We start from the raw sequence: 25086 nt of genomic DNA on the forward strand, positions 1-25086 counted from the left end.
GCTCAATGATAAAGGGAGAAAATCCAAACAGAATTGCTGATCAAAATATTTTAGATGGCTGGTTTGAAGTTAAAGCAGAATGTTGAGTGTTCAGGTAAATGATTTTGCAACATGCTGTTAGACTGGAGGCTTCTCAATCATCTGTGCTGTTCTGCGCATCAGTAAGTCAGGGGTGCATAAAATGGAAAGAACCTGTTTTTTCCCCCCTCCTCTCTGTTGGTTATTCTATTTTTAGCTAAACATCTGAACATTTGCTGCAGTAAGCATATTATCCTTTCTCATACTTGAGTAGGGGGTTAGAATGCCTTGCCAAAATATTTCTGTTTTTGTTACATTGTAGAGATGTATAATCCATATAGTAACTTGTTCTGCATTGTGTGACATTGTAATCAATGAAATGGATTGATCCTTTTTCTTCTCCCAACTCACTTTTGTTTTAAAATTCGTAAGGGAGTGATTTTAGTATCTGCACATTGAGTAAAAACGTCTTATAAGGGGCCTGGGTGATTTTGACACTGGTATTTAGAGGTTTGATAAAGTGTAAGCTATTTTGCTTGTGGATTAGGACTTCAGTGTACAGTCTCTATAAAAAGTATTCGCTCCCCTTGGAAGTTTTCATGTTTTATTGTTTTACAACATTGAATCACGGTGGATTAAGTTTGGCCTTTTTTGATACTGATCAGAAAAAGAGACTTTTTGTGTCAAAGTGAAAACAGATCTCTACAAAGTGATCACAGTTAATTACAAAAATAAAACAATAATTGATTGCGTAAGTATTCACCCTCTTCAAGTCAGTAATTAGTAGATGTATCTTCAGCAGCAATTACAGCCTTGAGTCCATGTGGATAGGTCTCTATCAGCTTTGCACCATCTGGACTCTGCAATTTTTCCCCATTCTTCTTTACAAAACTGCTCAAGCTCTGTCAGATTGCATGGTGATCATGAGTGAACAGCTCTTTTCAAGTTCAGCCACAAATTCTCAATTGGATTGAGGTCTGGGCTTTGACTTGGCTACTGCAGGATATTAACTTTGTTGTTTTTTTTTAAAAACCATTCTTGTGTAGCTTTAGCTTTATGCTTGGGTTCACTTTCGTGCTGGAAAACAAATCTTCTCCCAAGTTGCAGTTGTCTGGCAGACTGCATCAGGTTTTTCTCCAGGATTTCTCTGTATTTTGCTGCATTCATTTTACCCTCTACCTTCACAAGCTTTCCAGGGCCTGTTGCAGTGAAGCATCCTCACAGCATGATGCAGCAACCACCATGTTTCATGGTAGGGATAGTGCGTTTTTGATGGTGTGCGGTGTATGGCTTACGCCAAACATAGCATTTAGTCTGATGGCCAAAAAGCTCAATTTTGGTTTCATCAGACCATAGAACCTACTTCCAGCTGACTTCAGAGTCTCCTACATGGCTTCAGGCAAACTAGCCGAGATTTCACTAGAGTACCCTGCAACAGTTGTTGTACGCGCAGTCTCTTCCTATCTCAGCCACTGAAGCTTGTAACTCCATTGATGTCATAGGTCTCTTGGTGGCTTCCTTCACTAGTTCCGTTCTTGCACGGTCACTCAGTTTTTGACGACAGCCTGCTCTAGGCAGATTTACAGCTGTGCCATATTCTTTCCATTCCTTGATGATTGACTTAACTGTAGTCCAAGGGATATTCAGTGACATGGAGATTTTCTTGTCTCCATCTCCTGACTTGTGCTTTTCAATAACCTTTTCACAGAGTTGCTTGGAGTGTTCTTTTGTCTTCACAGTGTAGTTTTTGCTAGGATACTGACTCACTAGCAGTTGGATCTTCCAAATACAAGTGTATTTTTACTACAATCAATTGAAATATCCTGACTACACACAAGTGATCTTCACTCAACTAATTATGTGACTTGTAAGACCAATTGGCTGCACCAGCGATGCTTTGGTGTGTCGTATTGGAAGGAGGTAAATACTTAAGCAGTCAGTTATTGTGCTTTATGTTTGTAATTAATTTAGATCACTTTGTAAAGATCTGTTTTCACTTTGACACAAAAGAGTCTTTTTCAGTTGATCAGTTTAAATTAAAGCCAAATTAAATCCACTGCGGTTCAATGTTGTAAAACAATAAAACATGAAAACCTCTGGGGGGGGGCAGGGAGAATACTTTTTATTGGCAGTGTATGTTGCTGAGAGGTGAGGTCAATGTATGAGACTTAAAAAAGAGATCTGATCACTTTTCAAGAAGCTTGGGTTAAGGAGCTTTAATTATTTAAGGGCTATTTGTGGCTATAAATTGTATTTGAAGCACAACTTATATGAATATATGTTGCAACTTAGTCGTTCCTTAAAAGTAGGTTTTGTTTTGCTGGTTTAGTTTAGAATTATCCCAAGATTTTAAGTGTTATTTATCATTAAGTGTTATTTGTCATAAATAAATGCATTTCTGCTTTGAGTTAATCTCTTTTACTAAAGAAATCATTAATTGGGTATGTGTGTCCGTTAAGATCGGTTTCATTGGTTTTTTCCTTCAACTCTGAATTGTACAGAAGTTCACTTAAGCTTCACTCTCAGTCAGAAAGGCATATTGTCCACCAAATACTTGATTGATGTTTCAGCATGAAAGTTATGTTCATTTCTACCAGCACATCAAAGGAACAAGGAAACAGATCAGGTGTGATACTGATCTGATCTGCAGTGGCATGCAGAAGTTTGGGCACCCCGGTCAAAATTTCTGTTACTGTGAATAGCTAAGCGAGTAAAAGATGAACTGATTTTCAAAAGGTATGAAGTTAAAGATGACACATTTCTTTAATATTTTAAGCAAAAAAGCTTTTTTATTGCTATCTTTTATAGTTTCAAAATAACAAAAACGGAAAATGGCTGCACCCTTTTTTCTCCAAATATACCTTTGCTCATTACGACCAAAAAGTTCTATTTTAACTTTATCAATCCACAGGACTTGTTTCCAAAATGCAGCAGGCTTGTTTAGATGTTCCTTTGAACTTTTTGAATAGAACTTTTTGGCCTCAATGAGCAAAGGTGTGTTTGGAGAAAAAAGGGTGCAGAATTTCATGAAAAGAACCCCTCTCCAACTGTTAAGCACGGGGGTGGATTGATCATGCTTTGGGCTTGTGTTGCAGCCAGTGGCACAGGGAACATTTACTGGTAGAGGGAAGAATGAATTCAATTAAATACCAGCAAATTCTGGAAGCAAACATCACACCATCTGTAAAAAAGCTGAAGATGAAAAGAGGATGGCTTCTACAACAGGGTAATGATCCTAAACACACCTCAAAATCCACAATGGACTACCTCAAGAAGCGCAAGCTGAAGGTTTTGCCATGGCCCTCATAGTCCCCTGACCTAAACATCATCGAGAATCTGTGGGTAGACCTCAAAAGAGCAGTGCATGCAAGACGGCCCAAGAATCTCACAGAACTAGAAGCCTTTTGCAAGGAAGAATGAATGAAAATCCCCCAAACAAGAATTGAAAGACTCTTAGCTGTCTACAGAAAGCGTTTACAAGCTGTGATGCTTGCCAAAGGGGGTGTTACTAAGTACTGCCATGCAGAGTGCCCAAACTTTTGCTTCTGGCTCTTCTCCTTGTTTGTTATTTTGAAACTGTAAAAGATGGCAATAAAAAAGTTTTTTTTGCTTAAAATATTAAAGAAATGTGTCATCTTTAACTTTATTCCCTTTGGAAATCAGTTCATCTTTTACCCACTTAGCTATTCACAGTAACAGAAATTTTGACCAGAGGTGCCCAAACTTTTGCATGCCACTGTATACTGTTGAAAATTATGTACAATGCATTCAAAGAATGACGTGCTCATCTGTTTGATTTGTTCTAGTTGGTAAGTGCATGAATTAAAGATCAACTCCATGAAAAGGTTTTGGAAATTGCAGTTCTGTTTCATAATGAACGTCTAAATAATTTTGTTGCTGATCAATCACTTATGAGCTGAACTCGCTTAAAAAAATGGTTTTCTTGGCCAGTTTTTCTCAAAATTATTAAATTTTATTGGGGAGTGTTTTTTCCAAGGCACAAGTTGCCCTGCGGCATTTTCCATTAATATACAATATCTTGGCATGGAATGCCAATGAACATTGGATTTAAGAAATCATTGCGGATAAACTTGGCTAGCATGTTTAATTCTACAAGGAAAGTGGGTTCTCTCCAACTACTTTTATTGTCCTCCTTTATTTAATTTTAGTGATTCTGTTTCCACCCCAGATGACATCATCTTTACATTGCTGGCTAGGCATTAATCCTGGGGTTCTCCTGATCTGTATGGATTAAGTACATACTAGTTAAACTCTAGAGCTAATAGAATGGTGTTTATCTGTGAGTATAATTATGCAACATTTTCTACAAACTTTTTTGTATAGCTTCTTACTCTTTGTTTAGTGATATGAGATGAAACTTTTAGCTGGTTAAAAGCTTAATTGGCAATGAGCTGGAGGAGATTGGATAACTTGAGCTGTTTTTAATTTGAGATCTGTTCTGATTATAACTTGGAGAAACTCAGTCCTTCTGTGGCATTGGCTGATTATTGACTCTCCATCTGGAGTTAATGAAATTATTGAGACCACATCAATGAGGTTTGGTGCACAAGGCTTTTGATCCTGGAATCGAGGCTGGCATAAGTACCATTTCATAACTCAAGTTATTTCTGTTAGTAAGAGCAAAGAGGTATGTATGTTTCCAACAGGCAAAATATAGTGAAAAAGAACAGATGATCCTCACAAACTAGTATTCTTATTTAATGCCAAGAATACTTAATGTGTATAAAACTTGTTCAGCATGAGTTATTTATATTAAGATTTTGTTTGGTAAATGTAGCATCAAAGAAAGAAAATTTGAAATATAATTTAGTAAAGGTACCGTGGAACTAGATTAAAGTCTCGTTTTCTTTTTTGTTGATCTTTAAAAGTGGTCAGAACTTGGAGGTGACCTCTGATGAAAAACATATGTCTACAGCAGTTAAGACATTAACTTTTCCAGTGTTTCCTCCCTTTAATCAAAGCACTGGTTGTCTTTTCCCCCTTTGGTTTACTGTTGACATTGATAGATTTACCAATAGGCTGGACATATGTTGTTTGTTTATGCTACGTTGATGGAATACACTAAAAGTATTTCAAGCTAATGTAGTAGAGGTGTTACAAGACAAAAAGATCTCTTTTTGATCCAGGTTAAGGTGTAGTATTGCATGGTTTATTTTCTGGTTAGCACCAAGCATTTGGATTCTGTAGCTCAAAAGTATTCATTTGATAGGAAGTGTAAGTTTTCATTTTCTCCAATGTTGTATTTGATTATTAGGCAGTTGAAATTGTTCAGTTATTTTAAAGAAAAGGTTTGTTTATCTCCTATTCTCTTTTTCTTTAAATGATTAATGCAATTTTTCTTTAAGCAACAGCTTTTTTAAAAAAAATAGCTTGGTTTTAAAACTTAGGAACATCTTTAAGGCATGTATTACTTTGAAGTGAAAGCACAGAAGTATTTGTATGCGAACATACAACACGCTCATCTTTTCATATGTTAATAGAACTAGGCTTTTCACAATAAATAAATTTATTTCTGAAGTGATTTTAAAAACAATAATTGATGTTCTGTTCTTTCCAAATATATATATTTTTTGTCTTTGGATTTTGCTGGGTTTGACCTACTACCCAGAGTTTCTTGCTTTTGTCCCTATCTAACTGCAGCCAAGTAGCCTTGTCTCCGGAGCTATTCAGACAGTTTTCAGAAGGCAAAGCTGGAGAAAAGGCTTTGCATTATGTCAAAGCTCTCAAGGACTTTCATGGTCTCAATGTCTCTATCAATAAAAACCATAATAAAATTAATTAATTTGCTTTAAATAAAGATCAGATACAAACAACTGAAAATACTAAAGTAAAATAGTGAAAAAATTTATTCTTTCCTCTTTACCTCCAAAACCAGGAATCATCACTGAAATCAGTCATTACCATTCATATACCAGGTATGTTTGGTGTATGATCAGGCAAATAATTTCCCTGCTGTTATTCTGAGGTCTATTTGTTAAACTCCACATGGAGCTTGGTGATAAATGTGCTGCCTGTCATTCATCAATCTTAGATTTCTGTATTCAGCAATACTTGCATGGAAGTCAAAGCTTGCAGTTTCGGTAGCTGAGTTTAGAACTGCTGACTACATCCCAATATATTTTATTTTATGGCTTTTGCTCTGATCATTGATACACATTTGGAATATCAAAACTGTTCCAAGCTCAAAATCAGTTTTGTATTAATTTGATATTTCTGCCTCCAGGTTTATGCACCTTCTCCGAGCTCAGATGATTTCAACAGGGAGTCTCCCAGTTACCCATCACCTAAACCACCCAGCAGTATGTTTGCCAGTACATTCTTTATGCAAGGTAAGTTGTACCTTTACAATCGTTGAACTTGGAGAGAAAAGGTGCATTGAGTAGAGAGCTATTCAGCACCCTTAATTTGGGATATGTGTGTGGGTAAATCCTGTCTGAATCTGTATAATTTCTATTTATTATGTCATTGTCATTCCATATGACTTGCCTATTTTTATTGTTGGCATTTATCTGGAATGAATTTTATTTAATCGGCTGAGAATTATAGCCATCCTGCTTATAATCCCATTGTCATTGAAGGTCTTGAATTTGCATAACAATTTCTGTTAAGAAAATTCTGTATTTTTTATTTTCTCTTTTTAATAAGTAATTCTTTTTTCACATCAGAAGGAAATCACAATTCTTCTGATCTTTGGAATTCTTCAAATGGGATGCACCAGCCAAGTTATGGAGGGATGTTGGGAAGTTCTTCGCATGTCTCTCAATCTAGTAGTTACAACAGTCTCCATACACATGATCGCTTGGTAAGGATAATTTCAACTTGTCAATTAATAAAACTTGTTAAGTTGTTTAGAGAATGTCAAATGATGGTTTGTTTTGAATATCTGCTGAAAATTGTTATTTTTGAAATATGGTGATCTTTGTATAGACATGTAAGCAGGTCTTTATAACCATTTTAATATTTCAGTAATTAAATAGCTCTTGAATAAAAGTAAACACAGAATTCTACTATCTGCTTTTATGCTTGGTGGATTGAATAACTTAGAATTAAGGAGAGAAGCTGAAGGCAGATACAAAAACAAAAAATGACAGGTCGCAGACTCAAGGCCTACATTTTATTTTAAATACAGATGATTTTAAGGATAACCTCTTTAAGGTACCCAAGATGATTGAAGAATTTGAGTGGTTAAATGGAGAAACTTCATCCTGTAGCGAGTGATTTCAGAGCAGGGACGTCAGCTCAATATGTCATGTTTTGGAATAAGGGGAATGAGAAGTTAGGAAAGGGATTTCACTGAGATCAAGAATTTTTAGTATGCATTGGATCAGGATACTGGGAGGAGTTGTAGATTAATTGAGGAAAGCTAGTTTTTTAATTCTATTGAGTGAACTTGGCTGGAAGTTGTATGAATTATGTTAATTTCAACAACCAGATATCAGAATAAAATTTGCTATCTAGAAGTGTATAATTATGGGTTTCCTTAGGCTATTTGTGAATTAAAGCAGTTTTTGAAAATTCCAGAAAAGCAAAGCAATCGCCTATAATTCTGGATTGATATTAATATTCTTTTAATGTTTTTCATTTGAAAAGAGTTTGATTGTTAACAATAAAAGAAATGGTTCAAAATCTAAATTATAGGAAAATAGCTACAGAAATTTGCCCTCATTCTAAGTTTCAGAATGGCGAAGGTTTTGTTTTGACTTGGGTTATAACCTTAATTTGTCAGAGATGCATACAAGTTTTAAAGTGCATCAGCTTCATTAAAATGTATTATCAAATTGTCTTTAGTTATTTGGGACAAATTAACGGTGGAATGGCTAATTCAAACATAGTTGTGTCTCTGAAACATGGTTTATAGACTTATCAAAATAAGCCTTTATAAACAGAAAGGTTGCATTTATATTCATAAGAAAGTGAATTTCACAAGATTAGTGTATAAAGATATAGAATCGTGAAGTTTGCACTGATAATATTTTTTTCTGACTCATGAACATGTTAGCTCCACACTGGTATTTGTAATTCTTGGGTATTTTCATTTAAGTTGCACCTACTTCTCTTTTGTTTCTCTGTGCCCTCATATTTCCTACCTAATGAAGCCAAACTGTATCTAGAGCTCTCAGGGATGAAACAATAAGGGTAGTATGTTTAATAACATTATCATTCGCAGTCAAACTCTGATAACAATGAAGGCCATTTTTGATTCAGTAGTGAAAATATTAATAGTATTTAGGTGTCACTATTTTAGTTCACTTAGAAGTTTCTAATTCAAGAAAATACTTCATGCTTTTTGAGTTGCCTTTTAAGATATATTAAATATTCACATGTGTATTTTAAACAACTAGTATAAACTTTTGAAGTGCATATTGTATCATCCTTTTAATATTGTATTGAACAGATATTATAAGAATACTCTTCTATATTTAAATAATATTTAAAGTCCAGTTCTTTACAGTTTATCAAAATAATTAGTTGGGTACATTTGGTGCAGGCATGGGCAGAAGGTATGAGGAGACCTGATCTGGTATTAATTGTGTTGGGTGTTTTCACTAAAAGAGTACCACTATGGTAATCTTGATTGTGCCATACATAGAAAGATATTAGGGGATAAATTCATATACTGTAGCATGATATCATTTAATAGCATTGGACAATTTTTGATTGCTTCAAAATATTTGTTGCTTGCCTTTCTCTTCAATCCTAGGCGTTCCCTTCATTTGGTTAACACGTTGTATTGTGAGGAGGTCCTTAAGTTGATCATAGTTTCTTTAAATGCTTTTTGGTTTGATCATTTTGAGATGTTTGTACTAACAGTTGCAAAGTTCAAGTATCTATTCTTATCTATTTTTGTTATGTTATAGATTTGTTGCTTATTAGTCAAGACTCACTGATTACCTGAGGGATTAGTGCAGTTTTAATTTTACTTCGAATGTGTATCTTTAACATGGTTCAGTAATATGTCTCATCAGGTATATTTTAGTTTTTTTAAAAAAAGTTGTTTATGAACATATTCTTGTGTTGTAAAATAAGCAGTTTCTTTCAGATTTGGTGTGGCTTATCAGGAGTCTTCTGTCTGAATAGGATGGCTATTAAGCAGATTCTACTGTAATTACGTGATTGTTCTTATCCAGGGTTGTTATTTGGTGTTTTTATTTTTATAGAACTATCCTCCACATTCAGTATCACCTACAGACATCAACCCCAGTCTTCCCCCAATGTCTAGCTTCCATCGAGGAAGTACCAGCTCCCATTATGTTGCAGCCTCACACACACCACCAGTCAATGGATCAGAAAACCTTTTGGGTATGTTATAAGAAAATGTTGACTTCCCTGCCCAAGTGGAAATTAGTAAGCAGCTGATTGATTTAAAAAAAAATGTTGCTTTATTTGCAACTGCAAAAGTGCAATTTTGTTCCTTAATATTAAGAAATAAATTTCATATTGTGCAATAAATATGAAGATACATGGAACAAAATTTTCATTCAAGTGCAAAAACAAATGTTGATCTTTTGAATAATCAAAGTGTTTTATGCTCCAATTATATTGTGTATAGGGAACAGAGGAAATGCAGCTGGGGGTGCACAGACAGGTGATGCACTTGGAAAAGCTTTGGCATCTGTGAGTACTGAATCAAACCTTTTAGCATATTTAAAAAAAACACTTACATTTACCCAAACTAGTTAAAATGAAACCTTGACTAGTGTAATTTCACAGGCAACCAAAGAATCCTTGTGCTTGATTTTTTAACCAAAATACTTACCTCCAAGAACATTCCTCGGCACCCCAATGTGAGCTAATTTAACCCTTTGAGAACAGTATTATTTCTGCATTTAAATTAGATCATTTTAAAGAGAACCGCATTTGCAAGAATGATGGAAAATGCACACATTTTGAAAGCTGCAAGGGGCATTCAGTACTCAAAGGGTTAACTAACATTTCCAATGTAGCAATAGCCTATGTGTTGTTATGGTTTTGTATTTTATTTCATATTTGCACTAGATCAGCAATTTCACTTTAAAAAGTTGCATTGCAATATAAACAAGTTGCAGTGTTCTCCAGAGCATGAGTTTTGTTCAAAGAAGTAACTTTTTCAAATCAGGTATAATAAATTCCTTCAGGTATTTACACACAAAATACTGGAGGAACTCAGCAGGCCAGGCAACATCTATGGAAAAGAGTACAGTCGAGGTTTTGAGCCGAGAAGGTCTCTTCCCGAAACGTCGACTGTACTCTTTTCGATAGCTGCTGCCTGTCCTGTTGAGTTCTTCCAGCATTTTGTCTGTTGCTTGGATTTCCAGATCTGCACATTTTCTCTTTTTTCCTTCTGGTATTTAAACTGGTGTACCTCCATGTTTAAACATTAAGCTGTCAATAATCCAAATTGCTAGTTATTGGAATGCTAAAGGCAGAATTTTCTGTTTGGGAAGACTTCCTGTTTGATTATGTTCTAAGGTTTGAAATTCTGAAGGAATTACTGTGCCTCAGTAGCGTAGTGCTTAACATAACACTATTTTAACTCTGGGTGGGGTCAGAGTTTGGAGTTCAATTCCAACATCATCTGTAAGGAGTCTTATATGTATCCTCTGTGGAAATGCATGGATTTTTTCCAGATGCTCCAGTTTCCTCCCACAGTCCAAAGGTGTACTGGTTAGTAGGTTAATTGGTTATTGTAAATTGTCCCGTGATTAGGCTAAGTTTAAATTTGGGATTGCTGGGTGGTGTGGCTCGAAGGGCCTGTTGTTCCTCGCTGCATCTGTAAATAAAATATATAAAAATAAAGAATGAAGAGTGACATTTTGAAAGTTATCGGAGACTAAAGGGAGGTAGATTGGCATTTCAGAAAGGAATTAAGTATGAATGGATAATATGTTGATATTTTAGTATTCAGAAGTAGTGGATATGCGTGTCATATCTGTTGTGTCACTGGTAACTAAGGTATTTAGTTTACGATTTGACTCCCTAGGTGCTTACTGCATCTGTGAACAACTTTATGGGAGATTGAGTTATTAAAAATTATGTCTGAGTATAGCTTATTGAGAATATGATAGTAGGGCAATTTTCTACTACATAGTCTGATAAATTATTGACTGAATCGTTGCAAATGATATCTTTTTTTTATTATGTTACTACTTCAATGGAGCTAGATTTTCATTTTCAAATATTATTTCTATTGAATGCAAGATTTGACTCCTGGATACAATTTCTTGAATGGTCATAGTTAAGCTTTTAATGTTCTATAGCAAGAAAATAGGAGCAAAGTGTCAGTGAAACCATTATACAAGATTCAGTGACTTCTGCTGAAAGTCAAGTTGGAATGATTACCTTCCCTTGTATCTCTCCTTAAAGTAGTGTGAATTGAATGGAGCTCATTTGAGGGACTGTTGACAAATCACAAGGCCTTTCCATACAAAGTAGGCACCAGATGTTTACCAGTGCTGAGATTTCATTCATGAATTTATCTTTTAAGTGTTCCACTACTTCTCCTTTGCACCAACAGTATTGAGGAGTTCCACAATGTTCTACCTTGACTGGTGGAAGGCAAGCTACTCTTGATGGGAAATAACATTTTAGATGAAGAGGAATGTAATGGAGTCTCTTTTTGAACAGGTGACCAAGAGGATTGTCAAGACAGGGCAGTGGACATGGACTACGTGGACTTTAGACAGGCTGCTGGGAAGGCCTTGCATGGTAGACTCGTCTGGAAAATTAGATCACGTGGAATCCAGGATGAGCTAGCCAATTAGATACAGCACTAGCTTGGTGGAAGGAGGCAGAAGTTGATAGAGGAGGGTTTTTCAGATTGCAGATCCTTGTTTTGCTACAGGGATTGATACTGCGTCAGCTGTGGTTTTGACATCTATATTACTGGTTGGATGACAATAATGTTAATTTGATTAGTAAGTTTGTGGTCAAAAAGAGAATAGGTAGTGTAGTGAACAGTAAAGAAGGTTATCTAATTTAAAGAGTGATCTGGACCAACATAAGAAGTGGGCCAGAAAATAGCAATTGGAATTTAAGTCAGATTAGTGTGAGGTGTTGCACTTTGGTAAGACCAGTGCAGACTTGCACAATAAATAGTAGGAGTTAAAGTGATGTATAACAGAGGGAGCTGGAGTTGCAGGTAACAGTTCCTTGAAAGTGGAGACATAGGTAGATGGTGGTGTTCAGCACATTTGTCTTCAGTGGGTCAGGGTATTAAACTGGATTATCATGTTGTGGCTGTACAAGCTTTGGAGAGACCACATTCAGAATATTGAGTGCAGTTCTGGTCACCTTGGCATAGCAAGGTTGTCTTTAAGATAGAAGGAATGCAGAAAGGATTCATTAAATTACTGGGACTGGAAGCTTCAGTAGATGCTAGATAGTCTGGCATTTTTCCTCTTGGAGCTTAGGAAGCTGTGGGATGTCGAAATAAAGGTTTATAAAGCATAGTTAAGGTGAATGGTCACTGTCTTTTTCCCAGGATAGAGGAATCAAAAGCTAGAGGACATAGGATTAAGGTACGAGGAGAAAGATCTGAAAGGGATCTGGATGGCAACTTTTTCTACATAGATGGTGGTAGTTATATGAAATGTGCTGCCAGAGGACATGGTAGAGTTGGTTACAAATACAACATTTTGAAAATATTTAAACAGACGCATGAATAGAAAGTTTTTAGAGGGACATGGGTCAAACATGAGAAAATGGGACCTTGCCCAAGTAGACAACCTGGTCTGCTCGGACAAACTGGGCCAATAGACCCGTTTTCATGCTCTAAAGCTTTATGTCTAGAAGAGTAATCATTTGTATTTATTCTGTCTTCAGCATAGTTTTTAAAAATCTCTCAAGATGTATCACAGTAATTTTATTAATCAGTTAAAGTTTTGTGGAGATCTGAGAGGAAAATGTTTTAAAGGATGGAGGGCTTGAGCATAGAAGTTCTGGAACTTGTGGCTCAATAGCTGAAGACTACAAATTAATAAAATTCATTAATGAATTAATGAAAATTAAATCTGTTCGAATAAGAAGGCTTCTTTGAGCGCTTGTAAGGCAGTTGTGGAGTTGTGCAGGGATGTGGTCTTGGAAAGAATTTTAAAAGTGAAGCAATGTCAAACATTATGTTCAAGAATGACTTAAATTGTAGTTTTATATTTAAATGTTTTTAAACCTTGTCATGAGAAGCAAGTTTCTGTAATATTAGAAAATCAAATTTATGAAGTATGAACAATGGGAAACTTTGAAGAAATCGTGATTCTCAACAAAATTGCATTCCATTGAAGGATAATGGAACAAAACGTGCTCAACTTGTGGCTAATCACAAGGCTGTGTCCTTAGCCCCCTGCTCTATTTGCTTTACAATTATGAATGTGTCATTAAGCATAGCTTCAGTGCCATATATGTTTGCTGATGACACCACTGTCAGTCAAATCAAAGGTGGTGACGAAGCAGCATGTAGAATGGAGATTGAAAATCTGCCTAAGTGGTGCCACAACAACCTCTCACTCAATGTTAACAAGACCAAGGAGCTGATTATTGACTATAGGAGGAAGTCCACGACCCAGGTCTCATCGGGGGAATCAAAGATTGAGAGGTTCAGCAGCTTTAAACTCCTTGGTGTTATCATTTCAGAGGACCTGTCCTGGGCTCAGCGTGTATGAAGAAAGCACAGCAGTGCCTCTACTACTTTAGAAGTCTGTGAAGATTCAGTGTGGCATCTAAAACTTTGACCCACTTCTATAGATATGTGGTGGTGAGTATATTGACTGGGTGTATCATAGTCTGGTATGGAAATACAGCCTCATCCATCACAGGAAAAGAGCCTTTCCACCATTGAGCATGTCTATACAGAGTGTTCTTACAGGAAAGCAGGATCGATCATCAGGGACACCCACCACCCAGGTCATGCTCTCTTCTCGTGCTGCCATCAGGAAGAAGACCCAGAGCCTTAGGACTTCCACCACCAGATTCAGGAACAGTTATTAACTCACAACTATCAGGCTCTTGAACCAAAAGGACACCTTCACTTACCCCATCACTGGACTGTTTCCATAGCCCATGGACTTACTTTCAAGTGCCAAAAGGATCTCAGCCCAGAATGTCAATTGTACTTTTTTCCATTGATGCTGCCTGTCCTGCTGAATTCCTCCAGCATTTTGTGTGTGTTGCTTGGATTTCCAGCACCTGCAGTTCTCTTGTTTGTGGCTCACTTTCAAGGACTCTTTGATTTCATGTTCTCAATATTTATTATTATTTTTTCTTTCTCTTTGTATTTCCACAGTTTGTTGTCTTTTGCATATTCTATGTCCTGTTGGGTGTTGTCTTTCATTGATTCTCTTATGGTTCTTGGATTTACTGAGTATGGCAGCAAGAAAACGAATCTCATGGTGACCTACGGTGGTGCTAGAAAGTTAATGAACCCTGCAGTATATTCTCTATTTCTGCATAAATATAACCTAAAATGTTATCAGATCTTCACTTAAGTCCTAAAACTAAATAAAGGGAACCCAATTAAATAAATAGCACAAAAATATTATACTTGTTCATTTATTTATTGAGAAAAATGATCCAATATTACATGTACTTGTAGGAAAAAGTGTGTGAACCTTTGCCTTCAGTAACTGGTGTGACCTCCTTGCACAACAATAACTTCAACCAGCTGTTTTCAGTAACTGTTGATCAGTCCTGCACATTGGCTTGGAGGAATTTTAGGCCAGGGGTCCCCAACCTTTTTTGCACCACGGACCGGTTTAGTATTGACAATATTCTTGTGGACCAGCCGTCCGGGGGTGGGGGTGGGGGTGGGGTGGGTGGGGTGTGCTGTTCAAGTAGGGTTAATAGGGTTAAACTCACCTGAACATATCTTTTACAGTTAGGGTTGCCAACTTTCTCACTCCCAAATAAAGGACAAAAGTAGCAGTCAAATCCCAGGACACTTTACCCCAGGAAAGACTACCATGACCATGAAGTCTTGAGCGGGCACCTGTGTGTGCATGCGTGACGTGTGCATGTGATGTGCGCATGTGAGTACATGCCGATTTTTTTTTCCCCCACAAATTGGTTTTGCCTTCATCTTCCCGACTATACTGTACATACATTATTTCTACTTTATATAGGCTATGTATTTATCATATCATTCCTGCTTTTACTATATGTTAGTGTTACTTTCGGTTTTATGTGTTGTTTGGTATGATTTGGTAGGTTTTTTTTGGGTCTGGAAACGCTCAAAAATTTTTCCCATATGAATTAATGGTAATTGCTTCTTTGCTTCACCCATTTCGGAACAAAAGGTTTCATAGGAACGCTCTGCCTTAGTGGGGGAAATACGGGACAAGGGCAGTCTCGTATAGGACAAACCAATTTAGCCCAATATACGCGATGTCCCGGCAAATACGGGACAGTTAGCAACCCTATGTTCAAGTTGAACAGTGCGTGACAGGGAATGAGGAAAGGTGCAGTTGACTCATATTGTTTCCTCACGACCCGGTAGCACATGCCTTGCGGTCTGGTGGTTGGGGACCACTGTTTTAGGCCATTCTTTCTTACAGAACTGTTTCAACTCTGGGATGTTGATGGGCTGGCTTGCTTGCATGAGCTGCTTGCTTCCGGTCCTTCCACAACATTTCTATAGGATTATAGTCAGGACTTTGAATCGGTCATTCCAAAACACACGTTTTCTTCTTTTTAAACCTTTCTGTTGTTGATTTACTCTTGTCTTTCAGATCATTGTCTTGTTGTATTATGCAACTTCTATTAAGCTTCAGGTGATGGACTGCTACCCTAACATTCTCTTGTATAGTGTCTAAATACAATTTGAGTTCATTGTTCCCTCAACAATTGCAAGCCATCCAGGCCCTGAAACAACGAAGCAGCCCCAAACTACAATGCTTCTTCTGCCATGCTTCACAGTTGGGATGAAGTTTTGGTGTGCAGTGCCTGTTTTTCTTCCAAACTAGTGGTGTGCATTTCTGCCAAAAAGTTCAGCTTTTGACTCATCTGTTCACAGAACATTGTCCCAGAAGCATTCTGGAACATCCAGGTGGTCTTTTGCAAACTTGAAACATGCAGCAATGTTTTTTTGGAGAGTAGTGGGTTTTCTCTGTGGTGTCCTTCCATGACAGCCATTCTTGTTCAGTGTTTTTCTTGTAGTGGACACATGAACAGAGACTTTAGCAAGTTCTAGAGACTTCTGCAGGCTTTTTGCTGTTACCCATGGGTTCTTTTTCACTTCCTTCAGCATTGCACATTGTGCTGTTGGTGTGATCTTTGCAGGATGCCCACTCCTGGGGAGAGTAGTAACAGTATTGCGTTTTCTCCATTTGTGGGCAATTTTGTTACTGTGGACTGATGAACACTCAGGTCTTTAGAAATACTTTCGTAGTCTTTTCCAGCTTCATGCATCTTTACAATTCTTCTAAGGTCCTCTGAATGTTGTTTTGATCAAGGCATGGTGCACATAAACAGATCTTCCTTGAGAAGAACAGGCTCTGTCAGTAACCTGACTTTGTGTGGCTTTTTTTTATATATGAGGCAGGGCACCTCTACAACCTGCACCTCCAATCTCATTTCATTGATTGGAACACCTGACTCCAAATAGCTTTTGTAGAATCAGAATCAGGTTTATCATCACCGGCATGTGACATGAAATTTGTTAACTTAGCAGCAGCAGTTCAATGCAATACATAATCTAGCAGAGAGAGAAAATAATAATAATAAATAAAATAAAACATAATAAGTAAACAAGTAAATCAATTGCATATATTGAATAGATTTTTAAAAATGTGTAAAAACAGAAATACTGTATATTTTTTTAAAAAGTGAGGTAGTGTCCAAAGCTTTCTTTCTTTCTTTTTAAATCTTTTTATTGAGTAAGTATACAAAAAAGGTAAGCCATATAAACATTAATACAATGTTAAAGTATAATAAAATTCCAAAAGATAACAATACCAAAAAGAAAATACTACAAACAATGTAATTTAAGCATAAGAAACCAAGATAACATAATAGTATACTAGATTTTATATATATCAATGGAAAAAAAAAGAAAAAAAAACCCCAAAAAAAAACCCACCGTGCAACTAACTAAAAGCAAAGCAAAGCAATGGGCTAACTTGAAACCAAACAGGGTTAAACTTAAAATCACGTCCTCAATCCCGACCTCCATTAAAACAGTGAAAAAAAAACAAGAAGGGTAAATATTACATTAAATGAAAATATCGAATAAAAGGTCCCCAAATCTGTTCAAATTTAAATGAAGAATCATAAAGGTTACTTCTAATTTTCTCCAGATTCAAACATAAAATCGTCTGAGAAAACCAAAAAAAGGTAGTTGGAGCATTAAGCTCTTTCCAATGTTGTAAAATACATCTTTTCGCCATTAAAGTAAGAAATGCAATCATTCTACGGGCTGAAGAGGAAAGATTACTAGAAATTTTAGGTAGTCCAAAGATAGCAGTAATAGGGTGAGGAGAGATATCTATATTTAATACCTTAGAAATAATATTGAAAATATCTCTCCAAAAAGTTTCCAAAGTAGGGCAAGACCAAAACATATGAGTTAAAGAGGCTATCTGCCCCGAACATCTATCACAGAAAGGATTAATATGCGAGTAAAAACGCGCTAACTTATCTTTGGACATATGTGCTCTATGAACCACTTTAAATTGAATTAGGGAATGTTTAGCACAAATAGAGGAAGTATTAACTAATTGTAAAATCTGCCCCCAATCATCCACAGAAATGGTAAGCCCCAATTCCTGTTCCCAATCTACCCTAATCTTATCAAATGGAGCTTTCCTAAGTTTCATAATAATATTATAAATCATAGCCGATGCACCTTTCTGACATGGATTAAGGTTAATTATCGAATCTAAAATATATATAGGAGGAAGCATTGGAAAGGAAGAAAGTATAGTACTTAGGAAATTTCTAACTTGTAAATATCTAAAAAAATGTATTCTTGATAAGTTATATTTATTAGATAATTGTTCAAAAGACATAAGGGAACCATCTAAAAATAAATCCAAAAACCGTAAAATACCCTTAGTCTTCCAAGTTTGAAAAGCGCGATCCGTAAAAGAGGGAGGAAAAAATATGTTACCTAAAATAGGAATCGCTAACCCGAATTGATTAAGATCAAAAAATTTTCTGAATTGAAACCAAATGCGCAAAGCATATTTAACTATCGGGTTAGAGACCTGCTTAAGGCGTTTCGAATCAAAAGGAAGAGAGGAACCTAAAATAGAACCAAGTGTATAACCCTGAACAGATTGTAATTCCAATGCTACCCATTTAGGAATAGATAGTATGTCCCGGTCAAGTAACCAAAATTTCATATGTCGAATATTAATAGCCCAATAATAAAATCTAAAGTTAGGTAATGCTAAACCTCCATCTCGCTTAGCTTTCTGTAAATGTATTTTACCCAGTCTCGGATTCTTATTCTGCCAAATAAATGAAGAAATTTTAGAGTCAACTTTATCAAAAAAAGATTTAGGAACGAAAATTGGTAATGCCTGAAACACATATAAAAATTTTGGCAAAAAAAACATCTTAACTGCATTAATACGACCAATCAAAGTTAAATATAAGGGAAACCATTTAGATGAAAGTTGAGTAATATGGTCTATTAATGGTAAAAAGTTAGTCTTAAATAAATCTTTATGTTTACAAGTAATTTTAATCCCAAGATATGAAAGGTAATTATTAATCAATTTAAATGGAAATTTATAATATAAGGGAAGATGTTTATTAATCGGAAAAAGTTCACTCTTACTAAGATTTAATTTATAACCTGAGAAAAGACCAAATTGTGCTAATAACTCTAAAACAGCAGGAATGGATCTCTCAGGATTAGAAATATATAAAAGTAAATCATCAGCATAGAGTGATAATTTATGGGACTTTAATCCCCGAGTTATCCCAGTAATAGTTGAAGATTCTCGAATAGCAATTGCAAGAGGTTCTAATGCAATATCAAATAATAGGGGACTAAGAGGACAGCCTTGTCGAGTACCACGAAAGAGAGGAAAAAAAGGTGAGTTTAAAGAGTTAGTACGAACCGAGGCTACAGGGGAGTGATATAACAGTTTAATCCAGGATATAAATTTCAAGCTAAAATTAAACATTTCAAGCACCTTAAATAAATAAGGCCATTCTACTCTATCAAAAGCTTTCTCGGCATCTAAAGAAATAACACACTCAGGAACATTTTGTGAGGGAGTATAAACGATATTTAACAATGTACGAATATTATAAAAAGAGTAACGACCTTTAATAAAACCCGTTTGGTCTTCCGAAATAATAGAAGGAAGTACTTTTTCTAGTCTATTTGCTAATAACTTAGAAAAAACTTTAGAATCAACATTTAATAAAGATATTGGTCTATAAGATGCACATTGAGCAGGGTCTTTATCCTTCTTTAGTATTAAAGAAATTGATGCTCTATTAAAAGATTCCGGAAGTTTACCAAGTTTCAAAGAAGCCTCAAAAACCTTATAGAGCCAAGGAATCAATAAAGAAGCAAAACATTTATAAAATTCAACGGTAAACCCATCAGGGCCAGGAGCTTTCCCCAGATTCATAGAAAAAATAACATTCTTAATCTCATCCATTGTAATGGAAGTATCTAATAAAGAAGACATATCCTGTGAAATCTGAGGGAAGTCTAACTTATCTAAAAAATCATTCATATATTTAGAATCTCGAGGAGACTCTGATTGATATAAAGAAGAATAAAAATCACAAAAGGTTTGATTAATCCCCACATGATCCAATATCAACCGATCATTTTGGTTATAAATCTGATTGATTTGAGATTTAACATAATTAGATTTCAATTGATTAGCCAGCAGCTTGCCAATTTTATCACTGTGAACATAAAAATCACTTCTTGTTTTCTTTAATTGGTTTACAATCGAGGACGAGAGTAGTAAACTGTGTTCCATTTGAAGTTCAGTTCTTTGTTTGTATAGCTCCTCAGAAGGAGCCATAACATATTTCTTATCAATTTCTTTAATCTTGTCCACAATTGCCATCTCCTCCTGCTTCTGTTTCTTCCTCAAAGCAACGGAATACGAAATAATCTGACCCCGAATATAGGCTTTAAAAGTGTCCCAAAGAGTGTTAACCGAAATATCTTCTGTATGGTTAATTGTAAAAAAAAGCTCAATCTGTTCATTCATAAAATTAACAAAGTCCGAGTCCTGAAGCAACAGCGAATTAAAACGCCATTGTCTATTGTTTGGTATATTGGCCATAATTTTAATAGAAAGCTTAAGTGGAGCATGATCCGAAATGGTTATAGAATCATAATCACATTTAATCACTGAAGGAATGAGACGAGAATCAATGAAAAAATAATCAATTCTTGAATAGGAATGATGAACATGTGAAAAGAAGGAAAAATCTTTTTCCTGAGGATGCAGAAAACGCCAAATGTCCGTCGACCCAGAATCAGAAAGGAAAAAATTAATCAAATTTGCAGATTTATTAGGTAAAGTCCGTAAAGGAGCCGAACGGTCCAAAGCTGGAGATAAACAGGTATTAAGATCTCCGCCCCAAATCAATGAAAACTCGTTCAAATTCGGAAACTGATCAAACAATGATTTATAAAATTCCGGACAATCCATATTAGGAGCATAAACATTAACCAAAACTACTTTTTTATTAAATAGTAAACCACTAACCAATAAAAATCTACCATTCGGATCAGAGATAATATCCTGTTGTATAAAAGTAACTGAGGAGTCTATAAAAATAGAGACGCCTCGAATCTTAGCATTGGAGTTCGAATGAAATTGTTGTCCCTTCCAGAATTTGAAAAAACGTAGTCTGTCCCCCCTCCGTACATGGGTCTCTTGTAAAAATAAAATTTGTGCTTTAAGTCTCCGGAACACTTTAAAAACTTTTTTCCTTTTAATAGGATGATTAAGACCATTAGTATTCCAGGAGACAAAATTAATAATAGACTCCATAAATCCTAAAGTCAACCCATAACAAGGAGGATTGACAATAGGCGCGACCCACAAACCCGGAGAGGAAACAGAACATACAAAAGATACCGGGGAAAAGGACGCAACCAATACTTCAATAATGTAGTGTCCAAAGCTTCAATGTCCATTTAGGAATCAGATGGCAGAGGGGAAGAAACTGTTCCTGAATCACTGAGTGTGTGCCTTCAGGCTTCTGTATCTCCCACCTGATTAAAACAATGAGAAAAGGGCATGCCCTGGGTGCTGGAGATCTTTAATAATGGACACTGCCTTTCTGAGACACTGATCCCTAATGATGTCCTGGGTACTTTGTAGGCTAGTGTCCAAGATGGAGCTGACTAGATTTACAACTTTCTGCAGTTTCTTTCGGTCCTGTGCAGTAGTCCCTCCATGTAGCCTGTCAGAATGCTCTCCATGGTACAGCTACACTACTGACAAGCCAAATGTCTTCAAACTCCTAATAAAGTATAGCCGCTGTCTTGCCTTCTTTATAACTGCATCGATATGTTGGGACCAGGTTAGATGCTCAGAGACCTTGATGCCCAGGAACTTGAAGCTGCTCACTCTCTCCACTTCTGATCCCTCTAAGTGGATTGGTATGTGCTCCTTCGTCTTACCCTGAAGTCCACAATCAGCTGTTTCGTTTTACTGACATTGGGTGCCTGGTTGTTGCTGTGGCACCATTCTAGTTGGCATATCTCACTCCTGTACACCCTCTTGTCACCACCTGAGGTTCTACCAACAATGATTGTATGGTCAGCAAATTTGTAGAGGGTATTTGAGCAGTGCCTAGCCACACAGTCGTGTATACAGAGTAGAGCGGTGGGCTAAGCACACACGCCCTGAGGTGCGCCAGTGTTGATCATCAGTGAAGAGGATATGTTATCACCAATCCACACGGACTGTGGTCTTCCGGTTAGGAAGTCAAGGACCCAATTGCAGAGGGAGGTACAGAGGCCCAGGTTCTGTAACTTCTCAATCAGGATTGTAGGAATGATAGTATTAAATGCTGAGCTGTAGTCGATGAACAGCATCCTGACATAGGTGTCTGTGTTGTCTAGGTGGTCTAAAGCAGTGTGGAGAGCCATTGAGATTGCGTCTGCTATTGACCTGTTGCGGCGATAGGTAAATTGCAATGGGTCCAGGTCCTTACTGAGGCAGAAGTTCAGTCTAGTTATAACCAGTGTCTCAAAGCATTTCATCACTGTCAATGTGATTGCTACCTGGCGATAGTCATTAAGGCAACCCACATTATTCTTCTTAGGCACTGGTATAATTGTTGCCTTTTTGAAGCAAGTGAGAACTTCTACCTGTAGCAGTGAGAGGTTGAAAATGTCCTTGAATACTTCCCGCTAGTTGATTGGCACAGGTTTTCAGAGCCTTACCAGGTATACCATCGGGTTCTTCTGCCTTGTGAGGGTTCACTCTCTTTAAAGACAGTCTAACATTGGCCTCTGAGTTGGAAATCACAGGGTCATCAGGTGCAGCAGGGATCTTCACAGCTGTAGTTATGTTCTTCCTTTCAAAGCATGCATAGAAGGTGTTGAATTCATCTGGTAGTGAAGCATTGCTACCACTCATACTATTGGGTTTCACTTTGTAGGAAGTAATGTCTTGCAGACCCTGCCAGAGTTGTCATGCCTCTGATATCACTTCCAACCTCGTTCGAAGTTGTCTCTTCGCCCTTGAAATAGCCCTCCGCCAATCATACCTAGTTTTATGGTTCAGGCCTGGATTGCCAGACTTGAATGCTACAGATCTGGCCTTCAGCAGACAAGATACTTCCTGGTTCATCCACGGCTTTTGGTTTGGGAAGGCATTATCCCAGAAATTCACATTTTTTCCAACAAATACATGTAATTCATGTCTTCGGCAGGAGGAGAGAGAGCAGTGTGCTGCGCGTGCGCAGCCATCCGGTGGAAAATGATATCGTATCCGTTAAATAGGGGCCGTGGACAATTCTGATTTGATGGAGAGGGACATGAAAGCACAAGGGAACATCTGGAGAAATTTCTGAAACGCTCGTTCGCTACTGTCGTTACTGCGTGGTCGGGAATCTTCTGGCGGGTAGGCCTCAAAATCAACGGCCTTGCCTGCTGTTGGCGACCGAGATTGAGGTCGAATTGTTCAGACAGAGATGGCGCTCAGTACTCAGTGTTGGAGAGCTAATTCGGAGGCTCGAAATTTTCGGATAACTCAGAGACGGATTGTGGTCAGGCAGGGCAGGGAGAGGTTTTCTTTCTTCTCCCATCTGTGTGAGATGTGGGACATTTGAGAGACTTTGAACTTTTGCTGTGCTCATGGACTTCTTCATCAAGTTATGGTATTGTTGCACTGTTGTAACTATATGTTATAATTATGTGGTTTTGTCATTTTTTTCAGTCTTGGCCTGTCCTGTGTTTTGTGATACCACACCGGAGGAAACATTATATCATTTCTTAATGCATGCATTACTAAATGACAATAAAAGAGGACCGTGTGTCTTCATAATCTAATATTGGATGATTTTTCTCAAATAATTGAACAAGTATTATGTTTTTGTGTTATTTATTAATTGGGTTCTCTTTATTTAGTTTTAGGACTTCCGTGAATTTCTGATCAAATTTTACGTCATATTTATGCAGAAATAGAGAAAATTCTACAGGGTTCACAAACTTTTAGCACTACTGTATTTGTACTTTGATAATAAATTTACTTTGAACTTTAACTAATGAGATGAGGTATCGAACCTTAGAATAGGTTCAGGCATCTAAATTGATTGAGGAACAATAAATTATAAGGATGGAATCAAGCAAAAATAGGGAATCAAATATCCATAGAACATCTATAATTACATAAAATGAAGAGTAAAAGTTAAAACAGGTCCATTGGAAATAGAGACAGGTAAAATTATATTTGGGGAATAAATGACTAGATCTTTAGGCAAATGCTTTGTCACAGTAGAATAATGAAGTTTGGTGGTACCATTCATTATAGTGCATAGTAATTCAAATTTTTAGACCAAAAAATAATGGTGTGTAAGCATTTGATGGTGCCAACTTCTAAAATTTTAAATTTTTGTTTCTTGTTTAAAATTTGGCAAATGCTGGAGATTTTAAAATTTTGATACTTGATTTTATTTTCTATAGTTGATCAACCTGTCTCTTCCTGCTAACTTTCTGTTCCTCCTTAAGCAAGGACACAGACCTCTTACTTAATGGTATTGGTCAATGGCATAAAAAAGGTTGGGAACTCCTGTTCTAAAGGCATTGGCTCTTTGCTGGGGTAATGGCTATCATTTAATCTATTTCCTGAGTGTCGTCTCCTCACTGTTGGGCCCTGAGTTCGCAGACTCATGAAGCCAACAGTTCTGATTGTTTCCTCATGTGCAGTTTGATCTAGAGTGAGGTTTAGTGATGATTGAGCTTATCCATCGTGTTCCAACTATTTCCTTTGACTGGAGTATATCTCGGGGTCCTTTTGGACCTGTTCCCTACAAAAACACCAGAGGAGCATTTTTCTGATAGGTATGACTAGTGGCTTGGTTTCAGTATTGCCTCAGCTGCTTTACACACATGTTCTCATTCGCTTTTTACCTGTTGTCTACGAAATGAACATTTTGCACTTTTGGGCAAAACCAGTGGAAAATAATTTTTTTAAGGTTTAACAGTTGATAATACTGAAGATTAAGCATTTTTAAAACAATCGATATTCTGATGCTGTTTAATAGCAATTCACAATTGCATGATAAAGAATTTTCCACAGTGCTTCTAAATTAAGTGTTGCCTTCTGTGCTGGTCTAGCATAAGTAATGTTGGAAAAACTGCTGAATGAATTTTGGGGATTAGTTAACATTTCCTCCTCTTCCAGTTGCTTATTGTTCAGAGTCTAGTTTGTGATCTTGTAGACCGTAGAGGTGGCAACAAATATTTTATAAACTGATACAAATAATGTCAGAAAATGTTGCTGTCTTGTCTCATAAGTGTTCATCATCAGTTTTTGAATAGAATTAGATTTATTATCATTGATAAGTTCTGATATTTGTCATTTCATGGCCGTACCATTTGGCAATGATATTTAATCATTAGATAGGGTAGAAATT

General features: G+C 36.6%; 1 protein-coding gene across 8 annotated transcripts in view; it reads left to right on the plus strand.

Annotated features, from left to right (window-relative positions):
- The window catches only part of tcf12 (transcription factor 12), a 379444-nt gene that overhangs the window by 237651 nt on the left and 116707 nt on the right, over window positions 1–25086 (plus strand). For 7 of the 8 annotated variants that reach the window (XR_010020134.1, XM_063065727.1, XM_063065722.1 and 4 more), the window contains 4 exons: window positions 6263–6368; window positions 6705–6841; window positions 9198–9339; window positions 9590–9654. Coding sequence is in view for 7 of the 8 variants with exons in the window: in XM_063065727.1 (XP_062921797.1) it covers window positions 6263–6368; window positions 6705–6841; window positions 9198–9339; window positions 9590–9654 (450 nt within the window). In the remaining variant the exon portion in view is untranslated. The remainder of the gene's footprint in view (window positions 1–6262; window positions 6369–6704; window positions 6842–9197; window positions 9340–9589; window positions 9655–25086) is intronic. The other variant, XM_063065724.1, reaches the window with a different exon arrangement.

Source organism: Mobula hypostoma, chromosome 13 (assembly GCF_963921235.1).
Source record: "Mobula hypostoma chromosome 13, sMobHyp1.1, whole genome shotgun sequence".
Classification (NCBI taxonomy): Eukaryota; Metazoa; Chordata; class Chondrichthyes; order Myliobatiformes; family Myliobatidae; genus Mobula; species Mobula hypostoma.